This window comes from Condylostylus longicornis, unplaced genomic scaffold (genome assembly GCF_029603195.1).
Source record: "Condylostylus longicornis isolate FDR11 unplaced genomic scaffold, ASM2960319v2 ptg000114l, whole genome shotgun sequence".
NCBI lineage: Eukaryota > Metazoa > Arthropoda > Insecta > Diptera > Dolichopodidae > Condylostylus > Condylostylus longicornis.
This window is the reverse complement of record NW_026578082.1, coordinates 768240-783834: the sequence shown is the minus strand read 5'-3', so window position 1 is coordinate 783834 and position 15595 is coordinate 768240. Positions and strand designations below refer to the sequence as shown.

Genomic DNA, 15595 nt, shown 5'->3' with positions numbered 1-15595 from the left:
TTTGTCAATTGATAAAGTTACTAATAGTAATATTGTTATAATCTAATTATGTTTGTCAATTATAATTTATGAAATTAAAAATCTTCTTCTTTTCGTATATACTAAATGCTTCTCATATTAAGTTGAATAATTAGGTGACATTCTCTAAATTAAACACGTGCTTCATTCATTCTAATTATTTAATTTTTATGATTATTAATTATTATTAAAAATATTTTTAATTTGCAATTATATAAGAAGAATATTTTTTAAATTAAATTTTTTTTTCTTTTATTCCAGATTAATTAAAATGTTCTTTGGTCATCACAGTTGCTTTTTTTCAACTTGAATTTTAGAAAATAACTTTAATAAATCTTAATAATAATTAAAATTGTGCAAAAAGGTTCATTAAAAGGAAATATATTAAAAATTAGATGAAATTATGGGGTTGCACAAAATTAATAATTAATTATGAATTTAAAAAATTTAATTCTATAGAACAATTTGAGCTTTTATAATAATTATAAGCCCAACCAATATAAATTAAAAAAATTACGTTGATAACAAAATTTAAAAAAAAAATATAATATTATTCCACTATAATATAGCATAACAGTAAAATTATATATATAAATATATACCCATGCATATATAACACAGGGTGGCTCATTAGTAAATGCTATTCAATACACAATTATTTATTTTTAATGATTTTTTAATTTTCTTAAATTTTTTTTCACAAAATTTCATAAAATGTCTGATATTTTGCTAGTAAATTTTTAATGAAACACCCTGTACATATATATATGGGGCGTGTATATGTATGTAAACAAATTTTTTATTGCGCATAAATAATTTAAATTTTTGTTTTAAAATTTCTAACCCATAGGAAGAGAATTGTTCTTTTTAAACCTCTTGTATGCTATTCAAAAATTAGTTAGCCATGTTAAAATAAAATTAAATTACATTCGATAAAAAAAAATATATGCATACAAATATAAAATTTGTGTATGTGTATGTATATATGTGCATATATGTACATAGGAAAAATTTTATCATCTATAATTATTTTTCATACCATAAGTGAATAATGTAAAAAAAAAAACGAAACGAAATTGTGTTTTAAATTTTTAAGTGAAAAGCTAAAAGAAATATTTTTCAAAAAATTATAAATGTAAAAGATAAAGAAAATATAAAAATACAAAATAATCAAAGTAAATAGAATAAAACAAAAATAAATTATAAATTACAAAAATCAAAAAAAAAAAAAAGCAACAAAAAAAATGTTAACCATCAATTATGTGAATCGTTGGAGGATAACGATATTTCTATCGTTCTTCATTAAAATATGTGGTAAGTAAAGTTACAATTCTAAATATATCTATCTATATCTATATGTTCTATGTATGTATACAAAAATGAAGTCAGAATTTTGTGTGACCGCTTCTCATTAATAAATCTCTCATTTGATCACAATGAAACTTTAAGAAATTATTTATAACATTCATACAACATACAACTTCAGTTTTGTATTGAGAAAACTTATCGTTTCAAAAATATTAGCAGATTTTTCAAAACTGGAAAATGTAGTTGTACGGGGTATGTTATTATAGACGAAATCTATGTCTTCTGTTTGCGGGATATTTTTGAAATTGATTTTTGATCAATTGATTTAGTAGGTTTATGAAGAAATCCATTAGTAGGTCTTTAAGTTCTTAAAATCTTAAACATCAACTAAATTTAGGTATAATCATGTACCCCTTATGTATGCGTTTGAAATATTTATTGAAATACTCACATTTTGACTCAAAACTCATGATTGTTGTATTGTTGCATATAATTTTTTATAAAAAACATACCTCCCATTCACGTTTCATACATTTTACTTTGAGTTTATTTGAATTAAAAAATAATTTAGAACGTTTGTTATTCTATTAAGTACACTCCTTATCAAGAGTTCTAGAATTTAAGTTTCCTGTTCTATCATATCATAATGTGCGATATGAAGTTTTTTATTTATTATACTTAGTGTCATTATATTTAGTGGGTCGTATCTTACTATAGCTATTACACACTATGAATTCTCTATAATTATATACGTTTGTAAATAATGATTATTGGTTAACTTTTGTATTTAAGCATTAAAAAATTTTAATTTTTTACATAAATATTTTTTTATAATTGTTATTAAATTTTGTATATTATTTTTTAATTTGTAAAGTTTCTCACTTAAGTCTTTTGTTTTAAAAGGAATTTGAATAATGATTAAATACACTCAATGTTAATAAAATACAAAATTGTTATTTCGGTCAGATTCTATATTTACTAGGATCTTTAAAGTAAAATTTTTCTCAATATTACTTATGATAGCCATATATTGTTTTTTTCTATTAACATAAATTTGGTATGCAATCATAAGTATAATCCATTTTTTATACCAATAAATTATTTCAATAAATTTACAATTCTTGCATGATTTCAGTTAATAAAATTTATGACACGCGTATATTGAGAGAAGCCTCTTGAAATAGAATTTTTAATAATAAAGTCGTTTTATTTTTCATAAAAAAAAATTAAGTGTTATATGTATTTTCTTCTGGTCAAATAAAATATCTCATGGTGACAAAATTTAATTAAATGGGACATGTTGCATGAGGGAAAACCAAAAACCATATAGTATAGTATAAAACCGACCCGTGAAAATGCTAAAGAATCAACTTTAATTAATATCTTAAATGAGAAATCATTAATATTTTGCCATGCTAATTTTTTACACTCAATGCCATATATTTAATTCTTTTAATAAATGTTCTTCTCTACAATCCCAATATTCTTCTTATTTCTTCTTTTAGCCTGAAATAATAATAAACTTTTTTCGTATCATGCATCCATTATAAGTTCTTTCTATTTTGTTTTGTTTTTTTTCCATATGTGTAATTTTTTTTTTTATATACGACACCATTTATGCATGTTTCAGCATAATTTTGCCTCATACATGACAATAAAATGCCAAACAATAAGAGAATTACACCTTGATAATTCATGAACTAAAAAAAAACCAAATAAACCTTAAAAAAATGCTTATATAGAAAATGTCATAAGATGTGTGTCTGGAAAATTTCAAAGGATGTGATAATCCTTAAAAAAAATTATTGTGATTCCCACATGATGTGCTATGTATTACACTATAAGGGAATACAAAAAAGAAAAATAAAACAGCCCGAGAACTTAAAAAATATTGAAACTAATGTGAAAGCATTCAGGCAATTATTTATTTTAAAGAGAAATAAAAGTATAAAAGCAGAAAGAAAAAGAAACGAAGAAGAGAGAATTAAAAACTAAAATTGTTTTTCCTTTCGTGTTTTGTGTTCTTTTTAGTCTCCCAGGTCTCCTCCTCTGTTCTCTGAATACATTAACAAGGTAATAATTTAAAAAAAAATTGTAAATGAAAAAAAAAGTGTATAACAATTTTGAAGAATTTCGTTTTTTTTTATTATTGCAAGACAATTCAACAACAATATAACAAAGTGAGATTATTGAGGCGAAGTACCTTTGATAAATAATAATCTCGTGGGAGACAATTATATTACAGACGATAAAGTATAAGAATAATTTAAATAATTTCTGAAACATATAAAAACTGTCATGATAGTATTTCTCATACACAATAAATTATAAGGTGTTTATTTTGAAAAACGATAGCTAAAATATTTTCCTTTTTTTTTTTTTTTTTGAAGATTATAAGTGTAAATTTAGAAAAGAAAGGGAATAATAGTCAGAGTTTTCGTATTTCTGTTTTCGAACAATTTAATGGTACGAATTTTGTTATTTTAATAAATACCAACTCTATTCAGGTATTATAATTGAAATTTCTGTTAAAATTGAAATTCTGGATAGAAATAAGCTTAAGTAACAAGATTTTACTAACACTTACGCGATATTTCTAACTTATAATCAGAAGAATTGCTATAACTTTCATTGAAAGCAATTTATAATTAAAATATACTTTCGTATATAGCTCAGATATAATGAAAAATTTTGTTCAATTTAAGTTTAAATTACATGGTTTCTAAAAATGTGCACTGCATTTCTAACTCACATACCAACTCACATGATTCAATATTATTTCGATTTTTATATAAGTACTTAATTTTGTACTTAAAAACCTAAAATACCTTAAATTCAGAAATTTTCATTTAAACTCTTACTATATAAGTATTTAATGGATAAGAATTGTTTGTAATAAGATAATTAGTCACGATTAAATTGTATGCTGTTATGGCAGCAACAGTAGTAACATTTAAAGAATTTAATTTTTCTCATTTTATTTTTTTAATAGAGCGCATTTATTGTACTTTAAAAGAGTGAAATTTTCAATTTGAAAAATTCGATTTTAATTTAAAATCGATTTTTTTTTGCTTTTTTTTATAATTTTTTGATTATTTTTGGTTTTTGTATTAAAGAAATGAATTTTAAGTTAAAAATTTAATCGTGTGAATTTAAATTAATACCGTGTCGAAATCAATTCTTAAAATGTTGTTTAAAAAATTTTAAATTGGGGGAAATTTCAGTGAAAATTTATTGAATGAAAATGAAAACAAAGATTGGATAAAGAATCGATTAATACTGGGTAATGTGTCAGGTATATAGGAGGGTATATATTTTGAAATTAATTTGAGATAATTCTGAAATTTTTATTATAATAATAGAGTATTGAAAGAACAACCAATTGTGATTTCGCTAAAAGATGACTTTTCAAGCTGAAATTCTGAGTTGATAGTTCAGTTTTTATAGATTTTCATTCTACAAGTTTACTTTGTTCCTGATAAAGAATACAAAAGTTAAGAGATTCGACGAACTTGTAAGATTTTGAAAAAATAAATGTAGTAAAATAGAATGACAGACATGGCGGTTTTTCTTATTTAAACTAAAAATTTGAGTGAATCATTAAAATATTGAGTAGATCCATTATGAGTAGATCTTAATTCTGAATTCAAAAAAATTCACTAAAAGCTTAAAAAATTTCACTCATTTTAATGATTACGAATTCTAATAAATAAATTTTTAATTCAAAATATAATCAATTTAAATTATAAATTCAAGTATTTAACTCAAAATTACTACACATATTATTTAATTGCCCTTATTCTTTACCATGTTAACTTCATTTTAATTCAATTAAATAAGTAAAATTGTAACAGAAGTTCTCCAGTATTTTTGATTAATAAAAAAATAAAAATAATTTGCGCATATAATTTACACCTGTTCAAATTGATATACATACACACATATACTAGTTAAAAACCAGTATTACGAATTAAAAATGTGAAGAAGACAACATTAAATGTCACAATGTATGTATGGGATATTGATAGTGCCGCTTCAATTCTTATCACACAAGAAAAATAGAATAAAAAATAAAAATTTCGCCTTTTCATGTGCTTCTTTACTTGTTCGACATTGCAAATACGTTATGTCTGTATGTACGAGTATTAATGTATGTACAAAATATAAAGATGTGTGTTTGTTATTTATCAAAAGATGTGTTCCAATTTTTCGAGGTTATCTTTTTAATTTAGAAAATTTCTTTTCATTTGTTTTTTTTTTTTTTTTTACTTTATTTTGTACAAAATATTTTTCAATGCTTTCTTTAATATACTCATATATGGAGTGTATGTACATGTGTACATGAATGTAATATTTACGCTCATACTTAAGTATTATGTACATAACATACATTTGCTTACCATGTCTTTTGTTTTACAATTTTTTTTTTTTTTTGTTGTTCAGCGTACACATAATTTTTATGCATGTCTATTTTATGCCGTTATTCTTATTAACATTTGGCAAGTACTTGTATATACAATGATTTGATCATTATTAAAATAATAACAAAAGAAAAAAGAAAACAAATTTTTTATCGTTTATCAAATAACAGTAGGCGCTATTTTGTCGCTATCAATGTTTTCTTGCTATCACTGACAAATTTTAAATTAACATTCTTATACAGGTACATATTACGTAAAATCAAATTGGATCGTACAAAATTTGGATTAGAGTGTATTTTCAGCTTTAAATATTGCAGGTTTTGCTATTACCTTACAAAATTTTGTACAATTTGTTCAAATTTGCACCTAAAAGTAGGCAATATTTATTAATTTTGATTAACTTGTGAGACTGTTGATCTACAACGATATGATTACTATTGAAGGACATTTTTTGTACAGAATATTGAAATTATTGCAAAATTGACAAACAATAATTAATATTAATACCTTACAGATGCGTTTCATACAACAAGTTTTCATGAAAGTCGTATATGATTGATATATAAAAGTTACGGTTTCTTCTTGACCTTTAAGTGTACATGTGTTTTGTGTTTCCAAGAACTTAAATTGAATTGGATATTTGAAGAAAAATATTAAAGCAGTTTAATTATTGCTTGCAATCTCATAAGAGGAAAATTCTTTTAGTTTTAGAGACAGACAAACATAATTCCAAAAATTATCAAATATTTGCACAAAGATAGACTCTATATACAGTGTACGGTACAATATTAAAAAGAGGGTAACAAAATTCTTTTAAACGCATAATCATGTACAAAACAAAAAGTTAATAAGTATATATATCATGTATTTATATATCCAAAGATTTAAAACTCAAGAAAAAGGTAAAAGTGTATCAAACAATAAGAAATCACTTGATTTTTTCTCTCTTTCTTTTGAATTTTTACTTTAAGATAAGGTACATAAGAAAACAAAAAGAAAATGAAAAATTTTATTTAAGTTTGGATTTATTTGGGTTAATGTCTTATTTAACGAAAAAATCTTTAACTTTCATTCAACTTTTGTGCATTATTCTTTTATACATACTTACCATTTAATGAAAATACTTACATTGAAAACGCTTTGTTTTTTTTTGAAGATTTTGTTTAAAAATTCCCGCGAAATACTTTACTTTCTTATTGGAAATTTTTATATTATGCTCATTTTAAACAAGCATAAATAATTTGCATCGTGTGTAGAATTTTCATCTTTAATGAATTTTATATTATATAGAAATAGTTGCCAACTTAAGAAACACTATATATACTCGCATAATGTAACAAGTAAATTAGTGAACCAGTTGAAATCATTGATATTTTGTATGCATATAATTTGGAAGTTTAATTTAGAATCACAGAGATTTTTTTTTATAAATTTTATTCTCAAGATCGTAAATTTTAATTTGATATTAAGTGTATTTCGTATTCTCTGTGAAATTGTAATGTAATTGAACTAGGAATAAAATAGCATTTTTAACAAAATAATGAGCAGAATTTTATGACATGTTAACTGTTAAACTTGCCATTGAAGTAGATGAAATTTTTTTAATAATTAATTTACTTTTAGAATTTCTTTTCTGCAAATCTCTGCTTTTAGTAGACGTGCCTTTATATTCAGTGCAGACAATAATTTCGAATTAATTTGGTTAATAAAATTGTTGCTACTTTTTTATTGCTTTTCTATGTTATACATATATGATTATTAAATATTTCCAAAATATTGCTTGGGAGCCAACAATATCATCGGTGTAAAACCTATACTGCATCATATAGGGAAGTTAATATGCAAAATTAATCATATTTAATATTATTAATAAAATTTCCATGATAATTGGAGTCAAGCCGCATTTATACTACTTGTATTTTTTACTTGTATTTTTCTATATTAATACACTATATTAGTACACTATATTTAGAGTTGATCATATTACGAATACATTTTTTTTATATTCCTATAAATCACAATGAATTCTCGGAACTGAGACCTTTAAATTCATTAATTCTGTTAACGAAATTAACTTTTTCAGTACCTATTCTCATGACGTCTTTTTTCTACTATTATATTTTAAAATTCCTCTATATACGAGTACTACTTTTTGAACTAGAACCTCTTTTATTGTAATTTCACTTAAAATTTATTCTTCCGAAATAAAGATTATATCAAATTAATCGCGCATTGTACCGCGTAAACACTTTTATATTATGACCTGAATATGACAATTTCATGATATTTTACTTTGTTACCAAATTTGACCAAATTGTTGCAGTAATCAAAGAAAAGAAGTTTTTAAGTGGCAAATAAAATGCAAAAGATTTTATGACATTTCATTTGCACGTCCATTCACTTTTTTTTTTTTTAAAAACTCATAAAAGTGTTGACTTAACAATTAACATCACTATTTTTTAATTCACTTGTATTTTGTCTTGAATTTTAACTTCATGCAAATTTTGAAATAGCAAAACTTAACAAAAAAAAAGTGAATTTTTAATTAAATGAAATTTAACACCTATTTGATAGTTTTCATCTTAAAATATTTATTTAGAAAATTTTAATTAAAAGTAAAAAAAAGAAAAATTTAAATAGGACAATTTAAAGAAAAAAACTCTTAATAAACAAATAAAAATTTTAATTAAAATTTTTTTTTTTACAAAATATTTTGTGCACAAAATGTAAAATTTTCTATCGTTATTAGTACATAAATAATGTAGAAAAATTATGAGGCGTTAATTTATTCTTTAAGAAACGTTTATTTTCTCATATCATGGACTCTTTGTGTGATTTTATTTCTGATTTTCCTCATTTTTTTTTACATTTTGTTGAATTTTTTATTTTTTGAAATTCTTTTTCTTTTGAAATCACAATAAAAAATGAATGCGTTTAAAACCGGAAAATATTTAATCTTTGTAAACGCAATTTGGGAATTAATAAGTCGAAAAAGAGAATAATGAGTGTGAAAGAGATATAGATTGAGAAAAAGAGTGAGATGAAGAGAGACACAGAGAAAAAAAAAAAAAAAACAAAATTTCACCTGAAGATTTTGGTTATTTTGTTTGTTTTTTGTTTTTTTTTGTTTCTTCTGTTTTGATGCTTATTTTTGATATTTATTATTTATTTATTTATTTTTCTTCAAATTTCCTTTAAACTTACGAGCACACCTTCTCAAATTGTGTATGAAAGCGTATATGTATGAATGTGGTTTTTATTGTATAATTTTCAAGATTTTATTCTTAAAGTTTGGAATTTACAAATTTCTTAAGTACATTTGTATTTGAGTACGATTACAGAGTATTACAAAATTTAGGTTATTCGAATTTTATGTATTTTTTAATATTAATTATATATTTGCATGGATACTTTGTTGGTACAGGGAATTTGAAAAATATCGAAAATATTTTATGAAATTTTGTTTCCCCCAAAAAAATGTTGCCGAGAAACTGTTAGTTTACAAATACCAGCCTGATGAAAGTTGAATATTTAAACACTGCTTGATATCAGACTTTATGTGACACGGCAAATGATAGAAATTACTCTATTTTTAATCATCTGCAACATACACTGGCCCGGACGAATAACAAATACTCTGGGAGAACTCTGGGAGATTACGAATCAGGAACCTGGGGAGTCCACCGTCAAAAGAAGAAAATGGAAATGGATTGGACATACACTCCGAAGGGCGTCGAGTACAATAGCGCGGCAGGCGATGGAGTGGAACCCACATGGCAAAAGAAATGTGGGAAGATCGCGACTAACGTGGAGGCGAACAATTGCAAAAGAACTAGCGACAGCTGGAAAAACTTGGGCAGAAATAAAAATATTGGCGCAAAATAGAGTTCGATGGAGAAGCTTTGTGGAAGCCCTATGCTCCCAAAGGGAGTGAAGTAGGAAAAAAAAAAAAAAAAAAAAAAACCTTACTTTTATCAGAGTTACGATCAGATTTTTTAAAAATAAAATGGGAACAAATAATTTTTTTGTGAAAATTTTGAGCCGTCGATCAGCTGATTTTTATTTTGTTAATAATTTTCTTAATAAAGTTATTAAATTTTGACATAAAGTCTGAGTTAATTTCAGTCCGATATGTGAACAGTTGTTAGACTTTATCGTAAATTTAATTTTAGATTTTGTGGTATATGTATAATAGTACCTCACATTAAAGGGGTATAAAATGACAATTAAGGGTTTTTTGATATCTTTGATCAATTCTTGCATAATTTTGTTAAATAATATTGAATTTTAATATTATGAACAGAAAATGGTTTGTGACATTGCTAAAATCATCAAATTATTCAGAGTTTTTTCGTGATTTCAACAAGATCATAATTTTATTTTAATTATCTATGTTCGGTTTGTATAAAATCAAAATCATGTTGACAACTTGTACACAAACGTATATCTATATACAAAATTGCATTCAATCAATTGTTACCAACATACAAAATTAATATTACAATTTTATTGTAAAATGCGGTTTCAATAATTTTTCCTTTGTATTACATTTCTTTCATTATTATTTTTGGAATGCTATGATGGCTGTAACAATGTGGTTTTTGAATTTTTTATGATATTGAAAGGTTTTTTGTTAAAAAAAAATAGCTCAAAGGAAAGTAAAAAGATTTTACAATTTATTTTTTTTTATATGGTTATACACAGATGAAAAAAAAAATAACACAACCATTAATCGAAAATATGAACAAGTTGTAAAGAAAAGAAAATAAAAATCAAGGTGCTATTAATATATTTTTTTACATCATATTAAAACTTATAAAAAATGCGTTAAATATAAGTTTGTTAGTGTTTGCGTGTACTAAAAAATTTACAATAAATCACCGATAATTGTAATGGAATTTCTAAATTTTATTCTATAAATGGTAAAATAATACGGCACATACATATTTTATATAAAAACACATTAACAATATCTAAAAAAATTTTGAGTAGTTTGTTTAACCTCATTTTTAAAAAATGGAATATTTGAAGTTTCATGAACAGAGAATGTAAAATAACTTCAGTTTAATGAATGATTTTGAATGTAGTAAAAGAGTTGGATGATTAAAAGTATAAAAGGGACAAGAACAATATGAGATTTTTTTTTTCTTTTAAAAAAGTTGTAAAGAAATGCAATAATTTTGCTTTTCATTTCTTCAATTAATTCGCGTTCATTTACAATTAAAAATTTCAATGTGAAAGGGTTCCATTTTTTTTGGTATTAACGCAAAAGTAAATGACGCACAAATAACTTATAAAATGCATAAAATTGGATTGTTTTTTTTTATAGAAATTTACGAGTGTTTAAATAATTTTGAACGTAATTACATAAATGTTGCTTGAATTGCTTTGGTTTTTTTTGTAAATTGTAGCAAAATTTTAAACTTAAATTATTGAGTAAATTTTTTTAATAAAATTAAGTTCTTTCATTATATTTATTTTAAATAATTCTGTAATGAGAATGCATAAAAATTACAATTTCTATGTCAATTTGTTGATATAACTCGTTAAATGGACTTTATGTCAATTTGTGGTCTTAACTCGTTCTAAAAAACTGGCTGCTAACTGAAATTTTCTAAAACGAATCAATTATATGTACATTTAATTCCAATTTCCATGCAATATAAATTTATTTGCTACAGTATATACAATTTTTTGACACTTTTTTGACATTGACATTTAATCAATACCTTGGTTTACAGCTTACAAAAAGTATGACTGTTAAAAAGTGTGACTCGTAAAATGAGTTGTCTTTTTTTAATATAATTGAATGTAATTCTGAAACAACTCGTTCCTGAAAATTTCACTAAAGTAGCTTGTTGTTTTTTGCTTCTTTCAGCCTCTTACAAAACTACATACAACCCTGAAACTTTAAACTTTTCAAATTAATTCACTTTACTAAAAGTGATAAACATAACCCAAGACACTGCCACAATTATTTTGCAGTTACACCTATTCTTATTATATTTTTACTGAATAACTTTTACAATATTCGAATGGAACTTTTTAAGTAATGGATTGAGTCAAATATTGTACATTGTTTTCTTTTTAAATGACCAGATTTTAAGTGTTTTATATTGTCCCATACCTATACTTACGTATGGTGCAGAATGAATGTGATTTTCTTTTAACATTTCATTTTGAAATCGAAATTTTCTCTTTTTGTTCTCCATTTTATTTTTAATTAATATGTTTAATTTGATTAAAGTATTAAAAATTGTTGCAATTTTTTTTTTTTTGCTGTGATTTTACATGCATCGTTTAATAAACAATTAAACATTTGTACAAACATATGCAATTCATATACGATTACATTGATTAACATTTTACTTTTTTACTGTTGATTGAGATTTTTTCGATTTTAATTAATAATGTTATACTGATTACGTACATATATGTATGTAGAAAATATAAAGTAAATGAAAGTGAATTTACTTTTTTTTTTTTTTATAAGATTATTGAAAGTTTTTTTTGTTTTAGAAAAGTTTTTATTAAACATTATTTTTCAATTAAAGACAAAAATGAAATTAATTACTAATAATATAAAGTGAAATTGTTATAAAAATTAATATTATATATAAAAAAATTTTTATATTTTAAAATTATGATTTGTTATACATGTGATCAGTGTGCATGCATGTGCAGAAATGGTCGGCTATATATTATTATACTACATTAAGTACTGAGTGGTCAGGTTTTAAATTTTTCATATTGCCGACTTAGTAGTTGAAATAATTTTCGGAAATTTTGTTGTAAAATTATTGTTGGCATGAATTAAAACAAAACCATATTAATTTTTGTGATCCCATTGTCTTTTTATTATTTTATTTGATTTTTCGCAGCTAGTTTTATCCAAATTTTCAATTATTCGAACTTGTTACACAGGTTCAGTAAATTATATTACAGATTTTTAAAATTGCAAACAATAATTTAAAATACACTTATTCCAATAATGCAGGTAATATTGAAATCCAGCAGCTATAATACATTTGAGCAACAATAATTGGTAAGCTGAATTGCACGGTTGTAGTCCAAAATAAAATATTTTAGATTATTTTAATCTGAACTGTTTATAATGTAAATTGGCTGAAATACAACAACAATTTGAAATAATTTTAATATTCAATATCACTAATATATACAGTAGTTCCTGTTTAACAAAACAGTAGAGTTTTACACAAAATTCCCGTAAAATACACATTAGTGTTAAGTTAATTTTTATATTGAAGTAGTTATCTTAAAAGCGAGGCGGCCATATAATAGATTAAATTTTAAATATAAGAAGAAGGAATTATTTATTCAAATATAATATTTTGTCTACATATTAATTATAAGGCATTTTATTATTTAAATAAGAGAGGCTATACCGTCTGGTTAGAATTAAAAATTAAATATGAAAACAATTATTGCTCCTATTTCGAAACTCGGAATCGAAACATGTTTCTTCAACAAATTATGTTTTTACTACAATATAAAAAATTATATGAGAAAATTATTATTGTGAACTGTTGTAGTTACTTTTTTCACCACTACAAATAATTGAGAATAATTCCTTTTAGTACTAATAACACAAAGAATGTTGTGCCAATATTGTTCCGTCGTAACATTATTTTTGAAACAGACAAATTTGGAACACTTATTTTTTGTATTCAAGAATTTAATAAATTTTTTTTTATTATTCCTCAACTACGTATATTAATTTTAATAAATGATTTCAATCAAGTTAATAATTTTTTAACGATTAGATAGAGAGTGTAATTTATAATAATGCTAAATGAAAAAAAAAAAAATTTTATAAAGAAAGTAAAGTGTAAAATAAATATTAAAAAATAAAAATGAAATTGAGGCGTTTCTGAATATTAAAAATATTAATAAAAAATTTTAGATCTATAATAAAATGTTATGCTTGAATTTAAATCACTATTTTAATGATTGAATATAGGTGCATTCGACAATTTAATATGAAAAGTGTAGCACAATATTATATAGATCGTATGTTATGCCATTAATATTCACAATAGATGCATATATGAGTTTGTATTAATCGACATATCCTTTATAAAAGTGTTAATTTTTTATTACATTTTCCGTTTTTACAATAATATTCATATTTATTATTATTTTCTATATATATGTACATACATTTCAATGATTTTAAGAGTGAAAGGTAATTTTCAAATTATATTTTAAATATATATGCACATATATATACATGAGTTTTTACTTTTTATTCATTTTGATTTAAGGATGTTAATTTTCATAATATTTCTGAGTGAATTTTAAAGACAAGTGATCATTATTCATTTAAAACTTGTTAGTAGATTAGATCTCTATACGAGTATTTATAATATATTTGATGAAAGAGTGGGCATATTATTATGTTTAGTTTAGGACAACTAATAATTTTCAAATATTCATAAAAAATTTTTAATTAAAGACTTGTCAAAATATTTTGAAATAAATTGTGTATATTTCATATATAAATTGTGAATGGTTGCAATCATATAGGTATTGTATGTGGAATAGGTTTGTAATATGGAATAAAATAATTTTGTTATGATTATTGGGGAAATTTTTGAAATTTAATATTATGTATGTAAAATATTGTAATCATAAGTAACTATAATCTGTAATTATAAGTAATTGTAAATTGTAATCACATGTTATAAGTAATCATAAAAATTTATCGTTTTGAATTTGAAAATTTTGATCGTTTTTTGTTAATTTTAATGTTTGAAGAATCTATATTGTAGTTAAATTTCGTTCTGTAACGAAATGTTGTTTTAGTTAAATTTCTGCCATAGTTGCTTCAAATCGCTCATTTAATTTGATTATAATAAGTTATACATATTGAGTATCTTTATTTACCGTCAATAAATGAATTTGCACTTTGTAAATTTCGAAAAATTTCAAACATTATGTACATAATTATTTGAAATATTAGTGAATTAATTGTGATTTTAATTATGTAGGCTCAATTTTGAAAAATAAGAAAATCTCTAACTTATTTGAACTATGTATTACGTTTCTAACTGATAATGAATCAAATGGTTTAAATTTGAAAGCAATTTTTCCATAATATAGGTGTGTACTATAAAATTTAATAGCCCCATTTTCTCAATGAGAATAAATAGATTAACTAAATTGGCTGAAAATTTGAAATTTCTATGAAAAAATATCACCTATATGGTCTCTGAAAATAATTGCAAGGTGTATTCTAAAAACATATTTATTAACAATAATCTTTATAATTTGTTTTTTCACATTTATTGTAAAACTACATAATAAAATTTTATTGATATTTTTAATGTTTACTGCTTCTATATCCGAGCTCATAATATATACGGTGAGTTAATAACAATGATTTCGTTTCAAAAATATATTCAATGTGAATGTGTAGTAATAAAGATATAATTTTCAATATAAACAGACCTGAAAAAAGTACCGTATATACAATATTATTATACCTAATAAAATTTTAATCCTATTTATATAATGCTAGGGGTTCATAAAATAATATATGAATGAATAAGAGTTATACATAGGCCCAATAACATAAAATTTTAAAACAGTTATGCCTTGTATAACTTATCTATACCCACATTTTTATTATAATAATATATTAATACACAGCCATGCAAATATATTTAACTAAAATATACACATAGATTACAATATTTTAGTATAAGATATAAGTGAATCAATTTTTCATGTTTTATTAATTTTTGTGGTAGTTAAATTAAGAAATAACTGGAACTGATTTGAAAATATTGTTAATCAATTTTTTAACTTATATTCTTTCTATGTTT

The 15595-nt window shown here is 23.2% G+C and overlaps 1 protein-coding gene across 1 annotated transcript in view; it reads left to right on the top strand.

Moving 5' to 3' along the window:
• Window positions 1-1180: 1180 nt before the first annotated feature.
• Window positions 1181-15595, top strand: part of LOC129614628 (uncharacterized) — a 43073-nt gene continuing 28658 nt past the window's right edge. The window contains exon 1 of the mRNA XM_055529349.1: window positions 1181-1332. Within this exon, the coding sequence (XP_055385324.1) occupies window positions 1263-1332 (70 nt within the window). The 5' untranslated portion in view covers window positions 1181-1262. The remainder of the gene's footprint in view (window positions 1333-15595) is intronic.